Source organism: Panthera onca, chromosome F2 (genome assembly GCF_046562875.1).
Source record: "Panthera onca isolate mPanOnc1 chromosome F2, mPanOnc1 haplotype 2, whole genome shotgun sequence".
NCBI lineage: Eukaryota > Metazoa > Chordata > Mammalia > Carnivora > Felidae > Panthera > Panthera onca.
Window position 1 is genome coordinate 8,449,907 of NC_138356.1, and position 25,033 is coordinate 8,474,939.

General features: G+C 39.2%; 1 protein-coding gene across 9 annotated transcripts in view; it reads right to left on the reverse strand.

The window, feature by feature from the left end:
- Nucleotides 1–25,033, reverse strand: part of TMEM68 (transmembrane protein 68) — a 60,927-nt gene that overhangs the window by 22,444 nt on the left and 13,450 nt on the right. For 5 of the 9 annotated variants that reach the window (XM_060610550.3, XM_078441512.2, XM_060610546.3 and 2 more), the window contains 4 exons: nt 18,119–18,286; nt 15,615–15,808; nt 10,638–10,698; nt 8,835–8,974 (listed from right to left, as the gene is read on the reverse strand). In XM_060610550.3, coding sequence (XP_060466533.1) covers nt 8,835–8,974; nt 10,638–10,698; nt 15,615–15,808; nt 18,119–18,286 — 563 coding nt within the window. Of the gene's footprint in view, nt 1–8,834; nt 8,975–10,637; nt 10,699–13,637; nt 13,737–15,614; nt 15,809–18,118; nt 18,287–25,033 lie in introns of those variants that run through there. The other 4 variants (XR_009603417.3, XR_009603416.3, XM_078441513.1 and 1 more) reach the window with 3 other exon arrangements.

The window sequence follows — 25,033 nt, forward strand, 5'->3', positions numbered from 1 at the left end:
AGACACTGTAAACACAGAAACAGAACAATAGAGAGATTAAGACTGAGAGAACTTTCGGGAAATATCCCAAGTGCCCTCTTCAGCATTAGCATAGTATATTTTAATTTAGATTTAGATAGTGCTTACAAAATGGTTCTCCGCAATCAAATGCCGGAACAATCTATCACCCATTTTTTAAATGAGGTTTCATTTCTACATTAATTTGGCTGCTAGTAATTTTGAATTTGTGATAATTCAGGGATGATTATCCTATAGTTTATGCTTATATTATTAACAATGAAGACTGGAAAATCATGACAATGTATTACAAAAGGAAAATTTTAAGTGTTCTTTATTTCCAGTATACTTTAGTTCAATAATGACAACTTACAATCCAAAATATGAATACAGCAACTATGTACTTAAGTAAATTCCCCCAAGAAATTCCACGATGCTTTGGTAGACTACTTGTTACTTTAGGCACTGAAAATAAAGCGCATAAAGCAACTGGAGAGGACAACTGAGGTATTTCGATGATTCAGAAAGGCCTTTTCTTCCTTACTTAAACTGGTAAGTTTTTACTATATTTATCTGTTTTACTATATAAAATACCTAACCCTACCAGTGACACGAATGTGAGTAAATCCTGCTCTCATATGAAAAATCAAGGCACTGGAGTTTAACTGTCAGAATATACTTTCCTTAACTGAGGAAAACAAGGGAACAGGGTTCACTTAATTTGAGACCTAAAAGAAATGCCGAAGAGCATTTAGTTCAATTTCTCTGCTCTACAAATAAGGAAATCGGGGTCTGGGGAAGAACGTATTTCTCTAAAGTGATGCTGCTGCCTAGTGGTAGGACTGGTGGTGAGTAACACGGGTGACGATCATAACCCAGGTCCCTAATCTTCCACACCAGGCTTTTTCTGCTCTTTTTCTGTTACCTTCTACTTTGTGCCTAAAAATACATGGTATTTGTAAAAGGGGTTCCTAACTGGCTCTGAGCCACTTAAATCTTAAGACATAGGGAGGAAAAAGTTGTAAAAGAACAAAACAGAATTCACATATCCTACAGGAGAACACATAGGTCGGGGGCAGCACAGAAATGTGTTAACGATAAAGTGCACGTGGGCAGAAGCGATGTCACTGGGTAAGGCCTCACCCTGGCGTCAGGCTCCCGGAGCCTCATCAGTAAGGCATCGCCGCGGGATGAGACAAGAGTCATGTTGCACGGACAGCATGTGCGGACTCTAAAAGCCAGTGTCACGGAGCTTTGTCTTCAGGATGAAGGAGGGTGATAAGTGCTGAGTATATTTAATGAGCCAGCAGCGTAACTGAAGGTAAGTTTTCTGTGTTTTGATTGTTTAATTTTTTTTTTAACGTTTATTTATTTTTGAGAGAAAGGGGAGGGGCAGAGAGAGAAGGAGACGCAGAATCCGAAGCAGGCTCCAGGCTCTAAGCTGTCAGCACAGAGCCCAACGCGGGGCTCGAACCCACGAACTGTGAGATCATGACCTGAGCTGAAGTCGGACACTTAACCGACTGAGCCACCCAGGCGCCCCAGAGGTAAGTTTTCTAAGAATGAAGTTCAGAGACACATAAGCAAAGACAAGGGCGCATAATGTTTCTTTACTGTTAACCTTTGTGAAACTTCCTACATGTCAGCTGCTTGATTTGAACGGTCTCATCTAATGTAACATTATCGTTGTTTCAACTGTACATTCTTTTCTAAGTGTCTGGTCTGGCTGAGTCCCAATATGGTAGAGCAGATTATAGTTAGTCACTCTCTCTGCCTACCAGGCCTCTCTCTTTTGGATCTTCCTATGGGAGGAATACAGATCCTGTCCCCGTGAAGTCCACGGTGGCCATGTGACAGCACTGGCCAATAAAACGTCAGTGGGCAGCTGGGTGGCTCGGTCGGTTAAGTGTCTGACTCTTGATTTTGTCTCGGGTCATGATCTTGCGGTTTGTGAGTGTGGGCCCCGCATCAGGCTCTCTGCTGTCATCGCAGAACCTGCTTCAGATCCTCTGTCTGCCTCTCTCTCTGCCCTTCCCCTGCTCACTCTCTCGCTCTCAAAACTAAATAAACATTTAAAAATAAATAAAATAGAAATAAAATAAAATATCAGTGGGAGTAAGTGAGCCACCTACAAACAGAAGCTTTAAAAATTTTCACTCCTGACATTTTTTTTTAAGTTTGTTTATTGAGAGAGAGGGGGGAGGGGTAGAGAGAGAGAGAGAATCCCGAGCAGGGTCCACTCTGTCAGCATGGAGCCATGAGGCTGGCCTCAATCTCACAAAACCATCAGACCTGGATTTGAGCTGAAATCAAGAGTCAGATGCTTAACCGACTGAGCCACCTCGGTGCCTGACATTTTCTTTTTACCATGGCAACATCCCACCTGAATCCTCCTGAATCCAGGAGAAGGAGGACAGGGATCTCAGGGGAAATATAACATAAACAAGAAGTAAGCTTTCCTGTCTTAGCCTCTGAGATTGGCTGGTTGTTAGCACAACACACCCTAGCAAAACTAACTAAATTATCCAGTTTTCTTATGTGTAAAAGGCAGTAATAAGTCCTGCTCTATAGGATGAAATCAGACTTATGCATAGAAGGAAAAGTAAAATTACCTCTGTTCACAGATGACATGATTTTATATACAGGAAACCCTAAAGACTTCACAAACACAACTAATAAACAAATTCAGCAAAATTGCAGGATATAAAATCCACACACAACACAAAAATTGTATACACTAACAATGAACAATCTGAAAAAAAAAACCAATCCTGTTTATAAACGCATCAAAAAGAGTAAAATACTTAGAAATAAACTTAACTGAGGAAGAGAAAGTCTTATACATTGAAAATTATAAAACACTGCTGAAAGAAATTAAAGAGGCAAATACATAGAAAGACCTCCTGTGTTCATGGATTAAAAGATTTAATATTGTTAAGATGTCCATATTATCCAAGGTGATCTACAGATTCAAGGCAAACCCTATGAAAATCCCAGCAGCATTCATTTGCAATTTCAAAGGACCCTAAGCAGCCAAAAGAAGAACAAAGTTGTAGGCTTCATACTTCCCCATTTCAGAACATACTACAAAGCTACAGTAATCAAAACAGTGTGGTACTGGTATAAAGGCAAACATATAGACCAATGGAATAAAACAGACAACACAGAAATAAACATTTGCACGTATGGCAAATGATCCTCGACAAGGGTGCGAAGACCATACATTGGGGGGAAGGCAGTCTCTTCAACAAACAGTGGTGGGGAATCTAGACACCCACAGTAGAAGGAATAAAGTTGAACCTTGCCTTACATCATAAGCAAAAATTATCTCGAAATGGATTAAAGACCTAAACATAAGACTTAAAACTATAAACCTTCTAGGAGAAAATATAGGACGGAAAGCTTCATAACACTGGACTTGGCAACCATTTCTTGAATATGACACCAAAAGCACAGGCAACAAAAGCAAAAATAGACAAACAGGGCTCCATCAAACTCAAAAACTTCTGTACATAAAAAGGAACAATCAACCGGGTGAAAAGGAACCTACAGGATGAGGGAAAATATTTGCCAATCATATATATAGTAAAGAGGACATCCAGAATAAAGAACTTCTACAATTCCACAACAAAAAAAATCCAAATAACATGACTTTAAAAATGAGCCAACACCTTGAACACACATTTCTCCAAGGCATATGAAAAGGTGCTCAACACCACTAGTCAGGGAAATGCGTACCAAAACTATAATGACATATTACCTCACACCCATTAGGTTGGCTGCTATCACAAACGAAACAAAAAACAGAAAGTAACAAGTGTTGGTGAGGATGCAGAGAACCTGGAACCCTTGTGCCCTATTGGTAGGGATGTAAAATGGCATGGCCAACTACAGAAAACTGTATGGATGAGGGTCCCCCCCCCAAAATTAAAAAAGAACGATTGCACTGCAAGATAATAGAAAATATATATTGGTCTCTACCCCTGGTTCCTGGCACAGAGCTCCTAAAACTCTTACTATGTCCTAAGCGGTAAGGGCACTGAACATCTTTCGTTCTAATAGTTGGTCTCTGACTCCAGTCAGCACACAGTGCTCCTGAAATCCTTATAATTTCCTGGGTGATAAAAGTGTCTTTTGTTCTACTGGATTCCTGGATGTCTTCTGAATAAGGGCAGGTCACCAGAAAGACCAAACTATGATTAGAAGCTTGGAATTTTCAGCTCTACTCCATCATGCCCCAGAGAGGGGAGAGGAGCTGGAAACGGAGTTAACAATCGATCGCGCCTATGTGAGGAAGCCTCCATAGAATCCCAACAGTACAGAGTTCAGGGAGCTTCCATTCCAGGCGGGTGAACACATCCACACCAGGAAGGGTGGCACGCCCTAACTCCACAGGGGCCCTGCAGTTGAGGCCCTCCCATTCCTTGCCCTACGTATCTCTTTATCTGGCTGGTCATCTGTATCCTTTATCACATCCTTTAATAAACCGGTAAAGTAAGTAAGTGTATTCCTGGGTTCTGTGAACCAATACATCAAAATAATTGAACCTGGGAGGGGTCCTGGGAACCTCCAATTTGTAGCCAAACTGAACAGAAGTTGCAGGTTACCTGGGGACCCACTACTCGTGATTCGCATCTGGAGTGGGGTGGGAGCAGTCTTGTGGGACTGATTCCTTAACCGGTGGGATCTATACTATTTCCAGGTCGACAGTGTCCGAAATGAGTTAAGCGACAGGATGTCTAACTGGTGTCAGAAAATTGCTTGGTGGGAGCAAAGCCTCCCTCCACACATTTGGTGACCAGAAGTGTCGCAAGTCATGTTCTGTGTAAAAGTAAAGGAGATGTGCAAGTGAAAGAAAGACACAGTATGGAAGAACTAGGTTTTTCCCTCCGGGAGGGAGAAGCTGGAGTTTTTTCTTTCTACCTTGGATCCAGCAATCTGACTTCTGAGTATATATCCAAGAGAATTCAAAGCAGGGTCTCGAAGACATATCTGTATACCCATATCCACCACGGCACTATTCACAACAGCAGAGGAAATGGAAGCAACCCTAACGTGCATCGGTGAACGAATGAAGATACGACATGTGGTACATACACACAACGGAGTGTTATTCAGCTTTAAAAACCAGAAGGAAATTCTGTCACGTGCTGTAGTATGGATGAACCTTGAAGAGATTATGCTAAGTGAAACAAGCCAGTCACAAGAAGACAAACGTTGTATGACTCCCCTTTTCTACCGCGGTCAAACTCATAGTCATAGAAGGCAGAATGGTGGTCGCCAGGGGCAGCGGGGAGGAAGAAGCTCTGCGTGGTGTATGATTCCACGCATATGTGGAATCTAAAAGAGGTGAATTCGTGGAAACGCAGAGCAGAATAGGGGCGTTACCAGGGCGTGGAGGAAGAGGGAGATGTTGGTCAAGGGTACAAACTTCCGGTTACACGATGAGCAAGTTCTGAGGATCTAAGGTACAGCACAGTGACTACAGTTAAGAATACCGTATTATATATCAGAAAGTTGCTAATGAAAAGGCCTTAAATACTGTCACCACGGGCACACAAAATGGCAATTAGGTGCTGGGAGCACCCAACCTTACCGTGGCCATCATTTCGCAATATACACATGTATCGCATCTTCACGCTGCACATTAAACTTTTACAATGTTATTGGTCGCTTGTATCCCGACAAACCTGGGGGAAAAACAAGAATCTCGCGTGGCCCGTGAAGGAACCAGAAGAAAAAGCTGACGGATATGTATGAAAAAGAAAAAAGAAAGAATGGGCAGCAGGTTTTCAGGGGGTACAGAGACTGGAGATTGGCCGCACACGTGAATATATTTGGCACTGATAAAGCATACACTTAAAAACGGCTAATAAACGTTGTGGTTTTGACTATAATTTAAAAAACTTGAAAGAGGGGCGCCTGGGTGGCTCAGTCAGTTAAGCGTCCGACTTCGGCTCAGGTCACGATCTCACAGTCCGTGAGTTCGAGCCCTGCGTCGGGCTCTGTGCTGACAGCTCAGAGCCTGGAGCCTGTTTCAGATTCTGTGTCTCCCTCTCTCTCTGCCCCTCCCCTGTTCATGCTGTGTCTCTCTGTGTCTCAAAAATAAATAAACGTTAAAAAAAAAAAATTAAAAAACTTGAAAGAAATCACACTACACATACCTACGGCTGGTATAAAAGTCATAATCAAAACACACTCACACCATTTTCCAGGTGATTCAACAGAAGCCATTCAATTTATGGCTTTCACGTAGTTTCATACTTTCTGAAGATGTAACTGCAAGCTGAGTGGGCTTTTCTCATCCTCATCCTTCCTGATCTCTTTGCAGGAATGAATATTACCAGTCATTCCTATTGTGTAAACATCCTCGCCGGCTGGCTTCTCTCACACAAATTGTCTTTTCTCCACGTCTCCACAGCTTTGGCTGTCGTCCTCAGCATGCCCCTCGTGTGTTCTTCCCTGTCCTCCCGTCTGTCCTCAGTCTTCTGTCTCTAACCTGCTTTGTGAATGAAGCTCATGACTTCAGTAACTGTCTCACGCGGACGCGGATTACTTCTCAATTTTCATCATCAAGTATTTTTAAACACCTATGCATATAATACATATGGACATATCCTACAGGTAGCTATAGAATCAGTTTTCAAGTCTGGTACGTTCTATCTCTGTAAAATCTCTCAAATCTGTCCCTTGCTCTTCTTCAAGTAGCTAAAGAGACCACTAAGTGATTCACTCATTCATCAAACATTTACTGAGATCTAATTAAATACCTAACATGGTGCTGGGAACTGGAGACCCAAGAATTCAACAGCATGAGCCCTGCTCTTAAAGAGTGCACTTATAATCATATGTATCTAAGTGATCACAATCGCTACAGTCATCTTCGCCAACCATTGTAGAGAAACGGATTATACATCTGCTTGTTTGGGCCTCGTAAATGTGAATGAAACTGATATGAGCCACTCCCAAGCAGAGACCTTTCCTCACTGAAATGTTATCTGGTAGACAAATTCCCTAGTCTGATAGTTAAGGGCCTAAAAATGTAGCTACTTACTTATCCAGCAGCATCTCAACCAAACCCTACCCACCAAGCTACTGATTCCCCAAGTTTATTCCACAGCTGCTAATCCAGGAAAAACAAGGAGGTTTTGGTCATCTAAGACTGGGAAATGCCCTTTGAAACAGTTAAATAGACTTCATTGCAGAGCTTCTTGGAGACTTTAATGCGTTTGCAAAATCCCTGGAGAATTTGTTAGGCAGTCTTTTCCAACCTTGCCGTTCTAACTAACACTGGTGGTATATGGTCAACTCTCCAACCACCGCATCTTTGTTCATACTCTTCCTCCAGCCCCAAGTCCACAGGACCAAGCCACGCCCTTCTTTCAAGACCCACCACAAATGCCCTCACTCCAGGAAGCTTTTCCTATTTTTTCCTTCACAAAGCAGTCTTTTTCCCCTCTGAGCTTCTACTGGTCTCGCTCAAATTCAGCCTCCGTATCGCTTCCAGTGATCTTGCCAAACGCAAACCTATTATACCATTCATCTATGTTCAAGAGCACCCCCCCACCTGCTTTCAGGAAACAAAATCAATTATAGGCCATCCTAGTCCAGACCATTCCTGTGTTTCTAGCCCCATCGCCTATGATATCCCTGTAGCTATACAAGACCACTCTCAACTCCCCAAAGATTTTATGCTATTTCATAACACCATCCCTTTATACATTGTTTCCTCTACCTCAGTACCCTCTGTCCAGCTAATTCCTTGTCTTTCAAAGCCGAATTCAAGCATCACCTCTCTCCAGGAGGCATCCCTAATCCAAGTTAGATAGCTTCCCTTTGTGCTTCCATGATGTCCTAAGACAGAAGTTCTCAATCAGATCGGATTTTGCCCCGTTGGGGATCATACGGAAAGGTCTAGAGGCATTTTCTATGATCACAACGAGTGAGGGGTGAGGATGGGGAGTGCTACTGGCATCTAGTGAATAGAGGCCAGAGATGGTGGCGGTAAACATCCCACAGTGCACAGGACAGCACCCACAGCAAAACGCCCACAGTGCCCAGGTTAAAAGACCTTGCCGTAAGCACACCACCGTGGTAACACGTCACCATATAAGCCCCCATTTAGTTATTTAGCTCCCTCACTAGACTGTAAGTTCCTAGGACAACAGGACTCACTGGTGTTAACAGCGTTACTATCCAGCATTCGTGAAGCGCTTACTATCTGCCACTCACTGTTCTCAACAACGACCTTGCGTAACCTCATGTAATGCTCAGGGACAACTATGAGAGGGTACTATTCTCTTCCCGGTTCTGCACACTAACGGAGCGAGCTGTGGACTCCCTGAGGTCACACGGCAAGCTGTGGAGCTGGGAGCAATCGGATTTCATCACCCACACCCTTCAACACTCTTCCATTCTCCTCCCAAGATACTTCCATCAAGCAAGAACAATACTTTTCTTTTCATGGAGGTCAAATCTTTGTCCTTCTGAACATCACTTATGAAACCTTTTACTTACCAAGAGCCAAGAGCCCCGACTTCGGCACGTTTGACATTTTAAACTGAGTAGCTCTGCGGTGGGGGGCTTACTTAGGCATCGTACGATGTTTACCAGCATCCCTGGCCTCTACCCACTAAATGCCAGTAGCACCACCACCTCCCGGGTCCTGCCTGTCATGACAATAAAAACAGTCTCCAGATCCTGCCAAACGTCCCCTGCGGGGAGGAAATCACAACTGGTCTAGACCACGTTTGGAGGATAAAGTAGTGAAGTCATTTTTAATACAGTACTTAAAAGGAAAACTCTGTTCAAAGATTAAGAAAGAAACAATAATTTACCTTTTCAGCTAATTCTTCTGCTGTTATCTTTGGATCATAAGGAATAGGCTCCCCTAAATAGGTGCGTAATTTCACAGGAAAACCTCCATACATCGGAGCAAATGGATAGCGGAATTTTTCATAAAGCCATCTAAATAACCCTGTTTTAAAGTAAACAAATTATTTTCATGGGTTAAATATTCTGGGCACATAATTGTAACTTTCAAATTAATATGTAAGACTTAGAGGAAGGTGGCAAACAATATCACCCCCGGGCAATTAGTACAATATACGTTTTTTTAAGATGAGCTTTTCATCACTTGTAACTAATGGAGCATACTAATGTAAGATGTTAACAATAAGGGCAACTGGGGGGTGGTGAGAAGCTGTGTCAGTACTCTGCATTTTCTGCTCAATTTTTCTGGGAACCTAAAAATGCCCCCCAAAATAGGTTTGTTCATTTTTTTTTTTAAATGAGCTTTCAAAAATAAGAGAATTTTAAAAAGGCAAATCAATTACTATTATTACAAAACAAAGGGTAAAGACTATAACCCAAAGCTAGAAGCTAAAACGTCTAGAGACTCACAAAAACAGGCTTGTATGAATAAAAGAAAAAAAAAGAAAAGGGTAAGATAAATTCACGTAAACGTGAAACTACAATGCACCAATAAACCAGGTAAAGAAAAAAATATTGTAAATTAAGAAAACTGCAGAGCAGCAAAGAATTACTAATGTTAGTGACCAACAAAATTTAGCAGGATTGCAAGTGGCAATAATGTAAAATAAACTGATGAACTAAGTAAAAAAGAAAGTCAAAAAGCAGCAACAGTAATTTTTAAACCACTTTATAATTAAAGAAACAAAATTAGAATAATTTTTGGTATGCAACTTAAATTCTGAAGAAATGACCTGGGAGAAAATTAGAAGAAATAATTCTACTGTAAGAAATAATCCACAACAGTTAAATATCACATCACTTTCCACTTTACATTTGAAAAAAAGGGGGGGGGGGAGTAATACCTAAAAAATGTAATAGAATATCAACGATATACCAACATCAGACATAAAACAGACAACAGAAATTTAAAGTTCTTCAAGAGGAGATCTGCATGGGGATAGGAACAATATATTGCTAGGGATACAAAATATAATCAATCGAATATAATATATAAACCACAGGATATAAAAACAAACTATGAAAATCTCAAAATAAAAAGAAAACAACAGAGAAACTGCAAAGAAAAAGCACATCTAAATGTTATCTCTCCTCTAACTACACTCAAAGCTTATTTTGTTACCCATAAATTAAAGTTAGGCAAAAAGAACTTTATAATATAAACATATCATGGTTCAAAATATTGTAAAAAGCAAAAAATAAGAAGTAACAGATATGAACCAAAGCAGATGATACATCCTTGTGTCGTTAATCTTAATTCAATATCATATTGTCATCCATTTTTAAAGCTGAAACTCATGCAGCAGTGAGTCAGGAAGGCAGTCTGAGTCATGGGTACATTTGTTCTAAACCTCAACAACGTGGTTCAACCCAGGAAATTAGATAACTCACTGTAATTTTAAGCCCACAACAAATAAGCTTCAGTATGTAGATGAGATTCTCAACAAAAATCTAACATCTAAGAACTGCCATTACTTAGAATGAGTTATCGTTTAGACTTTAAATAGAAAAACATCTAAATAATAAATTCATTATCTAAAGTAATAACTCAAAAGGATCTCTTATAGGGTTCAAAAGTCCAAATATTTAAACTACTATAATCTAAATATTACATTAAAATTAGAAAAACCATATGAATCAGAACTTACTTGTTCCTCCAAGTGATCTAAATCCTTCTCGAATATTTTGTGTAAACATAGGAATAATGGGCTAGAGAGAATTTGAATTAAAAAGTAAATATATTGATCCATTCAATATCACCATTGAGTCAGTAATGCAAACTTTTGGGGGCCTGTTTAAGATTATGAAAATGAGGTATTTTAAAAATAAAGGTATACTTTTATCACTAGTGTGATTTATAAGACTAAATTTAACTTGATCATTTGTAAAAATAAAAATTGGAACTACTACCCTCTAGTGGCGATATATAATATTTCATTTGCCAACTTTCCTATCGTTCCACATAAACCCTTGAAACTCAAAATGAGGATTACCAAAATCATTAATTTCACGGAATAAAATGAATATGGTAAATTGATCTTAGCGGTCCACTGAAGAGTATGCTGACTGGAGAAAAGTTACAAGGCAGAGGTCCCTGTATGGGGAAATACATATGAATTTAAATGACAGGTTTTGGCAAGATGCTGTCGCAGAATTACTGAAACACTTTTTTGTGTGAGCTTATGAAATCTAAAAATGTTCAACATCAATGAAAAGTATAAGACTCACTGCAAAAAAAAAAAAAAGGAAAAGCATATACAGAAAACAATTCCTTTTATCATTAATTTTAGAGCATTTCTGCTCACAAGTTCATGGTTTTTATTATCCTATGAATATCACTGATTAAGCATGGTTTTTTAAACGGAGACCTTAACTAAATGTCCTAAAACAATGATGAAATAGCAAAGGATCACGTAAGGAGGTTCTACCATGGTGAAACTGAAGTAGACAGAAAAAATTGAATAGAAACACCTTAATATGCACACAAAATCCAACGAATTAAACGATGTTTCAGAAAGAAAAAAAAGCTGAGTATCACTTTACTTCCAGTCTACCATCAGTCTGTGCCGAATACAGAGTTCCCTGCCTCGGTGAGCAGGGCTTGAGATATTTAAATAAGCTGACATTTTACAAAGCCATTCTTACTCAGCTGTGGGGAACAGTAAACTATGGTGGACTGAAGGAAAGGGACTAAAGGCACAGCTTTCTTCCTACGACTTACTAGCTCACATAGAACCACTGACCATTTATTTACTGTATCTCTCCCCACAGCGGAAGGAAGACCCCTAAGAGCGGAGACGTTGTTCTGCCCACATCTGCGTCCCCAGCACCCGGAACAGTGCCTGGACTAGACTAGGTGCTAAAACGAAGTGCAATGAAGGAATCACAGAAGGAATGAGTACACAGAACAGACACAATGCCTGTAATGGATTAGTTTGTATTCTCTGAATACAAAATGTCAGAAACAGGCAGCAGTAATCTTAAACCAGTTAGGAAAAAAAGAAGTCAGGAAAAGAAAAGCACTCCGGTGGAAGAATTTAAAGTTTCATGGCGTTAATCCACAAAGCTAAAACATAAAACAAAGTACACGGACTCTTAGGTAAAAAATTCAGATTATGATCAAGGAAACCACCCCTAGTTTTGTGAAATAAAGTAATTGGCTGACAGTCTAACGTTCTAAAGAGTTATAAAATGTCTTTAGAGTTGAGAACATAAAATGCCCAAAGAGGAACAGAAACCTTTCAGCTCACATATACACACACCCTTTGTCTTCTCTGACCAGTATTGCTGGATTTATGTCTACTGAGTGGCAGGAACCCCTAAGTTTATGCTGAAGCGTGCACTTTATGAAGACTCTTGAGGTTACATATCATCGTTTAAAAAGCTTACTCTCCAGAAGCTAGATATTTCTAGAACTTCCTAAACAGGAAAATGCTTACCCTAGCAGGCTCAGTATTCCAGGCTATAGTCTGGGCATATGGTCGCTTAGATTTGCATTCAAGCTTACAGCCTTAAGACCATAAGCATTACTTTATTACAACCAGATACTGTAGTACAATTATTCCTCCCTTTCCTCATGCACCCTTTGTATATGAGGGACTTGCATAAGTAACCTACGATGAAACTGTTTGCAGTATACATGTATCTCTGTGTAAGTGTGTGCAAGAGAAAGAGAATGTGTATTTTGTTAAAACTAGTCTTGGGGAATCAGGTGAATATGGTCTGAGAGTCTAAACTTTGCCACTAAAAGTAAACGAGCACCACTGGACAAATCACCAAAATGGAAATAACAATAATTATCCTATCACAAAGGTTATTTTGTGCATTGAGATAATACATATTAACAATTTTATTAAAACAACTGTTATTTTCTTTTACATCAGTTATTTGTTTTCTAACTTGAATAAATGGGCTAATATTTTCCCAACCTATTTAGATATGAAGTCACCTAAACATTCCTCTCAAAGTGATAATTCTCAGGAATTTCACAAAATGAGTGATTTAGATCATATTAAAAAGCCTGTAACTTTCAGATAAACCTTAAATATTTTTACCAATATTTTGTACACTTGCACTGACAATCTAGATTTTTTTCACTTCAATTTGTTATAATGTCACAATTTAAATGCAGTTATTCCTGCAACAGTCTTAAATTTTTACTGGAACTTTATGATAGTTCTGTGAGGACTGTGAAGGGGTTTTCCAGATGGGATACTTGTAGCATTCACAACTAGATCCATATATGATTGAAAGAGCTCCGTCACGTATCCGGAGGGTCCCCCTAACCTCCAGGTCAGCAGACTCACGGTGAAATGCAGGCAGGAGTCCCGCAGTGTAAGCTCTGCTTTGCTTCTGCCTTGCTGTATGACCCGACCCCTCCGTCCCTTCATCTCTCTGTGCCTGAGTTCCCTCATCTGCAACACTGGAATAATGACATACGTCACCTACTGACTATACAGGAGTACCAACGTGAAGCCTTTAGAAGCACTACAAAAGGTTGGGGTGATACAGTATTTACCAAACATTTAATGCAATTTTGTAAGTCAACAATGTTAAAGATTTTTGTTTTTAAACTTAAAAAAGGCAGTTTATAAAATTTTCCCAAGTTTTATACAGGAACTTTAATTAAATGATCTGGATTATCTTACTTAATTATCTAGAAACGCTACCAAAGATTGAAAAAAATAGTTCCTTTCTCTCTGTAATTTCTTTCTTTCAGGCCTTCGTCCAGGCAATGTTCCTTAAATCTGTGAAGTTAAGGATGAGAAATTAGAATCTCATGATCAATTTAATTCCAAATCTATTTTTGTCATTTTTATCTTAAAACTTTATAAGAAATAATTCTTTCAAAATATAAACTGAAAACTAAACTATCTTTGGTTAGGTTTTTAGCTTTTATCATTGCTTTAACAGATATTACATTCATTACCATTAATTTTTGTACAATGGTGCATATATCCTTTTGTTTTACATTATACATATATTCTAAAATTTTGTTTTATACATCAGTGCTTAAGACTCTTTGAGAAACAGGGGTGCCTGGGTGGCTCAGTCAGTTAAGCATCTGACTCTTGGTTTCCACTCAGGTCGTGATCTCACAGTACGTGAGAGTTCAAGCCTTTCGTGCTTAGGATCCTCTCTCTCTCCCTTTCTCTCTGCTCCTCCCTCACTCGTGCTCTCTCTCTCTCTCTCTCCAATAATAAATAAACTTAAGGAAAAAAAAAGCTATATGGCTTTCAAAAAAAGGCCTCTTTGGGAAATAAAATGTGCTATAAATTAATTTTCTGTATCAGTAATACTATTAACATAAAGTTCAACTTCAAACGTCCCTTTCTAGTAGTGCTTAACGTTGTATTTAAAAAATCAATTCAATTCAATTCAATGACTACCAAATGCCAATCACTGTAGATGGTCTCGTTCTCAGGGAGCTTATAATCTACAGTAGGACAATAGTGTTTAAATGTGTATGTTGTCTATTATTAAACACTTGGGCAAGTGCAGTAACTCTTATCCTGGGATCACATTAGTAGTGCGCCACAGCAGTAACTTCTGGTAGTTACATGTACATGTGTACAGGACAAACTAAAACTCAATGGATTTTAATTCTGCAGTTAAAAAAAAAAAAGAAAAATCCCGTTCTTCCTCAAATATCCGTCTTGGGTCAGAATGAGTCATCTGTAATCTCTTCGTTTTTAATCAAGAGCCTGTATCTGCGAGCTGAACAGGCAAGTTAAAAGTGTGCACACCGGTCTCTATGTAGCAGCAATGGGCACACGAAAAACACTGACGCAGGGAAGTACTGTCAGCAGCCTCTAACTAACTGGCCCAGAAAAAGAACACCATCCTGGTCAAAGGCACTACCATTTCTTTTCCCGACAGACAATCTAAAATGAAAACAGAAAACACAGGAACATTCCACAAGTGATCAGTAAGTGTTTCACAGGATAAAGTACAATATGGAAACCAAAAAGTTGAGAAATACTTTCCAAAGCAAAAGAAAAGGACAAAATGGCATTCACATTCTCCAGTCTACTAAACAGAATAATTACAGTGGATCTCAGAGGAACACTTAATTTTATTGACTAGTTCTTTCATCAAAATCTTTTTAAAAGATCTAAGTTACAGTAATATTTGTTTCTCATCTTCAATACAATCAGAGAGCTGACCACATTTGCTGATAAAAAAATAACAGGAGCTACGCATTCCTATGAGTAGATAAATTGGTCACAGATAAAAGAATTGCAGTGAAACCAACCAACGACCGTCACTGAAAATATGCCAATTCAATCATACCAAAGGACTAAAATACATAGAACTGAACTGATGACACTTTTGAACAAGGTATGACTGAAGGAACACAAAAAATTTTACAAATCTGATTAAAAGTCAGCTTTTGAAATGCGAAATAAAACTTTGGTGGCTATCTGCCAAATTTCCAGACTGATGTGGAGGTGACATCCCATGCACAACTTCTCCACTGCTACCTTACAAAGAGTTACGCGTACGCTGATTTTTAAGTAGTGCAATGAAAGGATCTAAATTCTTATATACTCTGGCTCACTATGTAAGCATTTATTTTAAATTCAACCTAGCTTTACTTTAATAATTGGTTTTATACAACTCACCACTTTTGCATCAATTGCAACCTGAGCGAAGCCTTTACGATTACCCCAAATGATGTTGTAGGTTTCATCACTAATTAGGGCTTCTCGAACTCCACCTGGTGAAATAGCTAACAAGTGACCACTCCTCAGAATTTCAACACATTTTTCTCTTGGTCCATGTAGAGCACAAAATACATCAAGTAATAAACTAAACCCTGTAAGAAACATTAGCATGAAGATATGTCTTAAGTACTTCTTGTCCAATTCTTCAAAACAAAAACATTTGCAACCCACAGAACTTAATATCTACACTTAAATTAGTAAATTCCTTTTTTTACTTCTTTTTAGATCAACAAGAACTCTTAGGGTTTACGTACAATTAATATTGCTGGTAAAGTAACGGCTACTATGACTTACTCATCACCTCCTACTGAGCACCTCCTCACGGATCACCTGCTATTCGGGCTACTGGACATATTCAAACTCTTAATTAAAACTCACAAAAACCATGGAAAACAGGGATTCTGGCGCCCATTTTACAGACAAAGAAAGTTGGCTCAATGAGTCTCTTGCTCAACGTGACACATCTAGCAAATGGCAGGGCAGAGATTCCGGTCCAGGTATGTCTACTCCAAAGCCCCTTCCACTGCATCTCAGGGCCAAACACTGTCTATAATATTTACTAGAGCAGTCAGAAATGATATCCCATCAGCAATCACAAATCTAATCTTCCTTTAGCCCTATAAGAAAGAGAATCACTCAGGAGAATGTAAATCTGACTATGCTTAGCCCTACCAAAATTGGCAAGCCATAATCAAATCAACTGAAATTCGAAGTTAGATGATGTTACTCTCACAATTAAATTTTTAAAATCAATAATAGCAAAATCATTAAGAGGTTTGGTTTTTTTAAGAGTTTTTAATAAAGTGAGTATTTAATTCAGTAACAGCCAATTCCAGGTCTTACTATTATACAGTTTTTCAAAGCGCAACTATTTATGGATGAAAGAAATAATCCTGTTAGTAACTAAATATTTTAACCAAATCCTACACTGGAACTCTGGAGGGCTGATGTTAGCGTATACATTATTCTTGAGAACTGAAAACTGGGTAGTGAAGACTGTGCAGACTAACCAAACTTCTCACAGGTTTAAGGTTCTAAAGCAAGATTATACATATTATTAAGATTGAAAGACTATTCACCCCCATTATATTAAAAGCTCACTGATTTAATTAGATACATTTTCATAATGGGTTTCATAAATTACAAGATCATAAAGGGGAAATTTCAAGCCAAATGCTAAATAAAAATATGCACATTACATATAAAAAGAAAAACAATGCAAGCAAGCTAATGTTCTCTAAGAGAAAACTAGTCAAGTAAGTATTTTAGCCCTACATTAAAACGATTCTTTATAAAGCATGGTACAATGTTAATGCTAACATCACAATTTTATAAAGAAGAACACAAAAGTGATTGCATAACATGCAAAATTATGCAAATGAAAAATGAAGTACAATAAATCAAAACAATAACTGGTTATGTTAGGGTGGTAAGATTATAATGATGCTCTCCTTTTCTCTAGTTTTCAAATTTATTATAAAGTGATCACAATTACTTTCTAAAGAAAAACCTTTCCTGGACAATTTAGTTTAAGCAGAGTACAAATGGCTTTTTAGTACACAAGGACACCCAAAAGATTAACCGTGCCTATGAAAGGCCCTGTTACTTAATTCACTGCTTGGTGTTTGTCTTTCTGGTTGATGGGTGGCTTTTGCTTTTATTATGCCAGAGAACAAATGATAAACTTTGTTGGCTCATTTCTGGTGATTCAGTGACAAAAGAAAATAAGACTTACTACCAAGGAGTTTATTTTAGAATGGCTTTTTAAAAACAGTTTGAAATCATTTGGTTCATTAATATTTTTAAAAAGCATAAGCCTTTATGAACAGAGTAAGAAGAATATAGTCCTTAACTTTAAGAGCTGTAAGTCTAGCAGGCAAGTCAAGTACGAAAAAGACACACAGACTCTTAAGGATAGGATTTCTGAAGCAATGTTATTACATGAAGACAAAATATACCCTCACTGATGTTTTAAGTAAGTTTGATTTGCTGGAATACCAACAGTAATCAAACTCTAATTACTGTGAAGTTAAACTCCAAAAATCAGTATCTCATGGAAAAATTCATCATATGAAAAATCAACTACTTTCTATGGCAAAATATAAATTAATTCCTTGGTAAAAGTTACAATTTATTTTTTTAAGTGGAAGTTCAGGATTTAACTTAGACAAATAATAACAAAATAGCTGTTAATAAAGAAAAACATTAGGTGACATTTTTGACCATGTTTTTATATTTAGATATATCACATAAATCGGATAATTAGATACTCCCAAATTAGAGTTCTAAGCGTGTTACCCTAAAAAGGCAAAAGCTTTTCCAAATGATCCTAGAGAGCTCAAGGACACAGACTTTAACATAATTTGATCACGTTAATACCACTATCCACAGTCAAAGTTTACCTGGGATTTTAAAGACAAAGTGATCGGCTACTACTCGGCAAGTCCTGCCTTTATGGATAAAAATTTTAGCCATGAAGTAGTAAAAATCTATGGGAATAGCTCCATGATAAAAAATTATAAGTGCTGGTCCTTCTTCTGGTATTTTTTCCATCCCGTGAACTTCATAACCTGTTAGAAAGACAAAATGCAGATGCTTAAAATATATTTATTAGTCTATTTACACTAAAGGATGGTTACTAACTCAGGAACTCGGTCTTTTGTCGTTGAAGTACATGAGCCTTCCTCTTTCTCTTTCCCTCTTCACGTAAATTGGTCCCACAGCGATTAGGTGGGCCACAGTGAAGTTGGGGCGGGGGGGGGGGGGGAGCAGCAAGGCATGTCCCAGCTCAGGCAGGTTGAGGAGGGCATCCCCATGAGGTGGTCCAGAGTGGGGAACCAGAGCCCAAGCAGAGTTGGGAGTACACCCCCAGAGGGCAACAGCCTAGAACAGGGTGCTAGGGCCTGGGTGGGAAAGGGAGGGAAGCCAGGAGTGGGGACAAACACAGGGGTAGAGGATAGCATTCAGATACTTCAGGGACCTAGTATGGGGTGTCAGCCCAAGTGGGGTCAGATGGTACCCTTGAGTAGCACGGGATGATGGCAGTGATGAGAGCTTGATTAAATACAGGAGGACTGGTCTAATGAGCCTACACATTAAGGATAACGTGAGCCAGGTTTCTCACTGCTGGAGAAGGTGGCTACAAAAACAGAAAAGGAGAAAACTAGAATAAAGTCTAGCTGTAAGAGAACCTCATTCCCGCCCTAAAAGCAAGAATAAGCGGTGTGTCAGAAAGCTGAGGTCGCTCTCTCCATCAGCTGAACCGAGAGCTCCAATGGGTGATAAGCGCCTCTAATGAGAGGGAAGTTTAAACTTAAGTATGGAGAAGACACTGGTGCCCTAAAAGTAAGCAAGAACAAAGTAACTGAGATGTTAACAAATTTAAAGGCCAAGTGCTGGTGGCCATTGAGTGCAGAATCCCTGGGAAGCCCAGACATAAGCAAGAGTCCACACTCACTCAGCAACAGTCCTCCAGAGGCCTCAGTGGGTGCTTACAAGAAAAAGTGGGGGCACAGTAGGCAAGAGACCGAAAAGAGCCCTTGTAAATGGCATCGAGAACAAAACCCCACTTGCTTCTTGGAAGCTTCTCTTGGAAAATCGACACCTGACACTGGGAGAAGTGCAAGAAACTCTTCCACCCCTTCCAGGGAAAGGGCACCTGATGCTGGAAAGGACAGAGCTCAGTCCCCTCCTCTCACCCTTGCCTCACCCCGCCATCGCACTCTCAGGGAAAAGTCCACTACTGCTAGGGGAGCGCAGAAGCCAATGCATCTGCCCCTGGGAGGTAGACAGTAGGCCCGGGTTCTGAGATGACATCAAGGAGAGATCGACTCCCCCTGGAAGGAAGGGCAAGAAACTTGCTGCCAACCCCAAACTCCCACCTAGGGAGGGCAGAGTTTGCCTGCCACTGGGAAGAGGAAAAAGGACGCTGAGAAAGCCTCCCACCTGGGCCTCAGGCATTCAGGGACCGGGCCTGAGTGCGGTCCCAGCCAGACCAGGAAAACCGAGGAGTGCCCCTGCCATCCCCACCCCACCGCCGGCCTCACGTGCAGTTATAAAGGCAACGATGTGCCCAGCTGTGGCAGACGTACTAGACTGAGGACGCGGGAGGGGTGCTGGGAAACACCACTGTGCACAAGGCAACCGCAGGAGTTTGCATTCTGTGCTGAACGGAAAGTACCTACAGCTACAACAAAACACAACTCCAGTCCACCTATAGGGTAGGCTGAATAAACACCACCCCACTCACTAACGGCCTGACAGAAAAAGGTCAATTTTCAGTTATAAATACTATTTACCTCATTTTCTACTTTCTTTTACAAGCAATGCCCAGAATTCAATAAAAAAAGAAATTACAAAACATACAAAGCAGCAAGAAAAAAAATCCACTGTCAAGAGATTGTTTAATCAAGAGAACCAGACCCAAAAGTTTAAATCATCGGATGGTAAGTTTAAATTAACCATGGTTAATATGTTAAAGGATTTAGTGGAAAAAGGAACACATACACAATCAGATTAGAAATTTCAGCAGATAGAATGAAGTTACAAAAAACAATGAATCAAATGGAAAGCAAAATATTTGAATGAGATCTAAAGATCAGTAATATTTCCATGTTAATTTCCTGATTTGAATGGTTTTATTAATGTTAAATAGAAGAACTTCCTTGTTTGTAGGAAATATGCACTAAAAGCATTAAAGAGAGGGTAACGTAGGCACTTCTAGTCAAATGATTTAGGAAAATAAGTTCTTTGTATAATACTTGGAGTATTAATTTTTAAAAAGTCTATGAATAAAAGCAACAATCATTATTGCTCTCTATGGAAAAACCATGTAAGATCTTAGAATCATAAAATTTATAAGATAAAAAAGAATCTTTGGGTTCCAATCTAACAGACATATTAAAACTTAAGACTATCTTTGGTTGTTAATCAAGGCTACCCAAGGAGTTACACATCTCTAAAACATCAAGTACACTTTCTTGAATCCACTGGCTTTTAAAACACAGTCTGGACCCTTCTGTGTAAGCTTAATACAGAGTAGTTCTAGAGGAGGAGATTCATCTTGTTACAAGCAGGTTGTAAAAGGGGTAATGAGCAGATCAAGGGGAGTAGTGAAGAGGGCCAAGGTAGGAGACGTCAATTAAGTTATAGCTTCCCTGAGATAACACAATCTAGAGTAAAATTTAACAGTGAGTCATAAAACAATTCATTGAGCGCTTGCTTCGGCAGCACATATACGAAAATAATTCATTGATAAAAGTAAGAAAACTCTTAAACTCTTGATTCAGTGCAAAATAAAACATCCGTTTAAACTGTTACATACAAACGGGTAACTTAACCACGTTGCAAACTTTGATTTCATTCACAAACACATTTTTTGATATGTTGCAGAGACTGCAGAAATCTCCTGCAGTACAAGTGAAATTAAAGACCCGCGCCACCTCTCGTCTTTCCTTCCTGCCACACTATAAACCCCACAAAGTCACTGTAAGGAGGAGCGAGTAAATGACAGGATGAAAGGCTGGTGGAAATGGGGAGGGGGACGATCTCTGGAGGCTTCCTTCTAACGTGCTTCCGTTCAAGGTTGGCTTCCTGAGTATACTTGTTTTCTCCTCCGACGCTAAAGACATGAACCCGTCTACTGCCCTTTAGACTGCTACCAACCACCAGCACATCTCTCATGGCAACCCTGTCCTCTTGGCGGAGGTGGGGGATACAACAGATTTCAGTAAGCTCCACCAATGCTTCAAAGGAAAATACCCTGCATAGTTTATCACAAGACTTGGAACTTAACACTCTGAGGAGCCGATGAAATGTGATCATGGTTCTAGTCATAAGATCTGTTCCTCCTTCCCATCTCACTGCTGTCAGGTGTCATTACTGACCTCAGCCTCAGCTGGTCCCAGCAAAAAGAAAAAGTCCACTGAACAATGAAGAAATGAAGAAAGCAAAAGAAAGCAAAAGAGATTCGGGGCGCCTGGGTAGGCTCAGTCGGTTAAGCATCTGACTTTGGCTCTGGTCATGTTCTCACGGCTCGTGGTTCGAGCCCCGCATCAGGCTCCGTGCTGACAGCTCACAGCCTGGAGCCTGCTTCCGATTCTGTGACTCCCTCTCTCTCTGGCCCTCCCCCACTCACACTCTGTCTCTCTCAAAAAAAAATAAACATTAGAAAAAAGAGAGAGAGATTTAAAAATACCTTGAGATAGACGAAAATGGAAATAAACCATAATGAAACTTGCGGGATACAGCAAAAGCAGTTCTAAGAGGGAAGTTCATAATGATAAATGCCTATCTCAAGAAAACAAGAAAAATCTCAGATAAACAACGTAACTACACCTCAAGAAACTATAAAAAGAACAAAGGTAGTAAAAGGAAGGGAATGCCAAAGATTAGAGAGAAAATAAAAAGACAATATAAAATATCAATGAAACCAAGAGCAGTTTCTTTGAACAGATAAACAAAATTGACAAGCCTTTAGCTAGACTCACCAAGAAAAAGACAGCACTCAAAAAACGAAATCAGAAATCAAAGAGGGGACCTTACTACTGATACCACAGAAAGACAAAGGGTAAGAGATTCCTAAGAACAATACATGCCAAGAAACTGGACAACCTACATGAAGTGAATAAATTCTGAGAAACATACAACCTTCCAAGACTGAATCATGAAGAAATAGAAAATCTGAACAGACCAATTACAAGTAAGGAGACTGAAGCAGTAATCAAAAACCTCCCAACAAACAAAAGTCCAGAAGACGGCTTCACTGGTAAATCCTACCAAACATTCAAAGAGGAACTGATACCAATCCTCAAATTCTTCCAAGAAATAGAGGAGAGAACTCTCCCAAACTCATTTTATGAGGCCAGTTTTACCCTAATTCCAAAACCAGACAAGAGCATCACAAGAAAAAAAATTATAGGGGTGCCTGGATGACTCTGTCAGTTAGGCATCTGACCCTTGATTCGGCTCAGGTCATGATCTTATGGTTCATGGGTTCAAGCCCCGCGTTGGGCTCTGCCCTGACAGTGTGCAGCCTGCTTGGGATTCTCTCTCTCTGCCCCTCCCCTGCTCGCACGCTCTTTCAAAATAAATAAACATTTTTTAAAAAAAGAAAATTATAGGCTGATCAATACCCTTGATGAACACAGATGTAAAAACCCTCAACAAAACATTAGCAAACCAAATTCAGCAATGGATTAAAAGGATCATACACCACAATCAAGTAGAATTTATTATACGGATATAGAAATGGTTCAACATTTGCAAATCAATCAACGTGATACACAACAGTAACAAAATGAAGAATAAAAATCATATGATCATCTCAATGGATGCAGAAAAAGCATCTGACAAAGTCCAATATCCATTTAAGATAAAAACTCTCAACAAAGTGAGTATACAGGCAATGTATCTCCACATAACAAAGGCCATTTGGACAAGCTCACAGCTAACATCACATTCAATGATAAAAAGCTGAAAGTTTTTCCTCTAAGATCAGAAACATGACAAGGATGCCCACTCTCACCACCTGTATTCAACATAGTACTGGAAGTCCTAGCCAGAGCAATTAGGCAAGAAAAAGAAGTAAAAGGCGGGGCGCCTGGGTGGCGCAGTCGGTTAAGCGTCCGACTTCAGCCAGGTCACGATCTCGCGGTCCGTGAGTTCGAGCCCCGCGTCAGGCTCTGGGCTGATGGCTCGGAGCCTGGAGCCTGTTTCCGATTCTGTGTCTCCCTCTCTCTCTGCCCCTCCCCCGTTCATGCTCTGTCTCTCTCTGTCCCAAAAATAAATAAAAAACGTTGAAAAAAAAAAAAATTAAAAAAAAAAAAAAAAAAAAAAGGAAGTAAAAGGCATCCAAAATGGAAAGGGAGGAATAAAACTGTCACTATTTACAGATGACATATTACATACAAAAAACCCTAAAGACCCCACCAAAAAGCAGAGAAAGAGGAACGCTTCTGCTCTGCTGGTGGGAATGCAAACTGGTGAAGCCACTCTGGAAAACAGTAAAGAGGTTCCTCAAAAAATTAAAAATAGAACTACCCTACAACCCAGCAACTGCACTACTAGGTATTTATCCAAGGATACAGAGGTATTCATCCAAAGGATACAGGAGTGCTGATTCGAAGGGGCACATGCACCCCAATGTTTATAGCAACACTATCAACAATAGCCAAAGTACAGAAAGAGCCCAAACGTCCATAGGCTGATGAATGGATAGTTGTGTGTGTCTATATGTGTATATATGAATACATATATATTCATATATATGAAGATATATATATCTTTCATTGTGTGTGTCTGTATGTATATATATATATACATACATAAGAAACATATATATATACACATAGACACACACAATGAAAGATATATACACACACACACACACACACACACACACAAAACCATGCAATGGAATATTTTTCAGCGATCAAAAAGGATGAAATCTTGCTACATGCAACAATGTGGATGGAACTAGAGTGTATTATGCTAAGTGAAATAAGTCAGTCAGAGAAAGTCTATGACTTCACTCATACGTGGGTTTTAAGACACAAAACAAGTGAACAGAAGGGAAGGGAAGCAAAAATAATATAAAAACAGAGAGGAAGACAAACCATAAGAGACTCTTAAATACAGAGAACAAACTGAGGGTTCCTGGTGGGGTGATGAGTGGGGGGTGGGAAGGGTGGGCTAAACAGGCAAGGGGCATTAAGGAGGACACTCGCTGGGATGAGCACTGGGAGTTATACCTAAGTGATTAATCACTAAATCCTATTCCTGAATTATTACACTATATATTAACTAATTTGGATTTAAATTAAAAAATAATAACAAATAGTAAAATTAAATTAAAAAAGACTCCATCAAAAAACTGTTAGAACTAATAAATTCAGTAAAGTTGCAGGATCAAAATCAATATACAGAAATCTACAGAAATTAGTGTTTCTGTACACTAACAACAAGAGAAAATAAGAACACAAATTCATTTATAATTGCATGGAAAAGAATAAAATATCTATCAATAAATTTAACCAAGGAGGTAAAAAGACCTATACCCTGAAGACTATAGGATATTAATGAAAGAAACTTGAAACACAAATGGAATGATATCCCATACTCAGGGATTAGAAGAATTAATATTGTTAAAATGCCCATACCTGCCAAAGCAGTCTACAGATTCAATGTAATCCCTGTCAAAATTTCAATGGCATTTTCCACAGAAATAGAACAAATAATCCTAAATCAATTGTATGAAACCACAAAAGATCCCAAAGAGCCAATGCAATCATGAGAAAGAACAAAGCTGGAGGCATCAT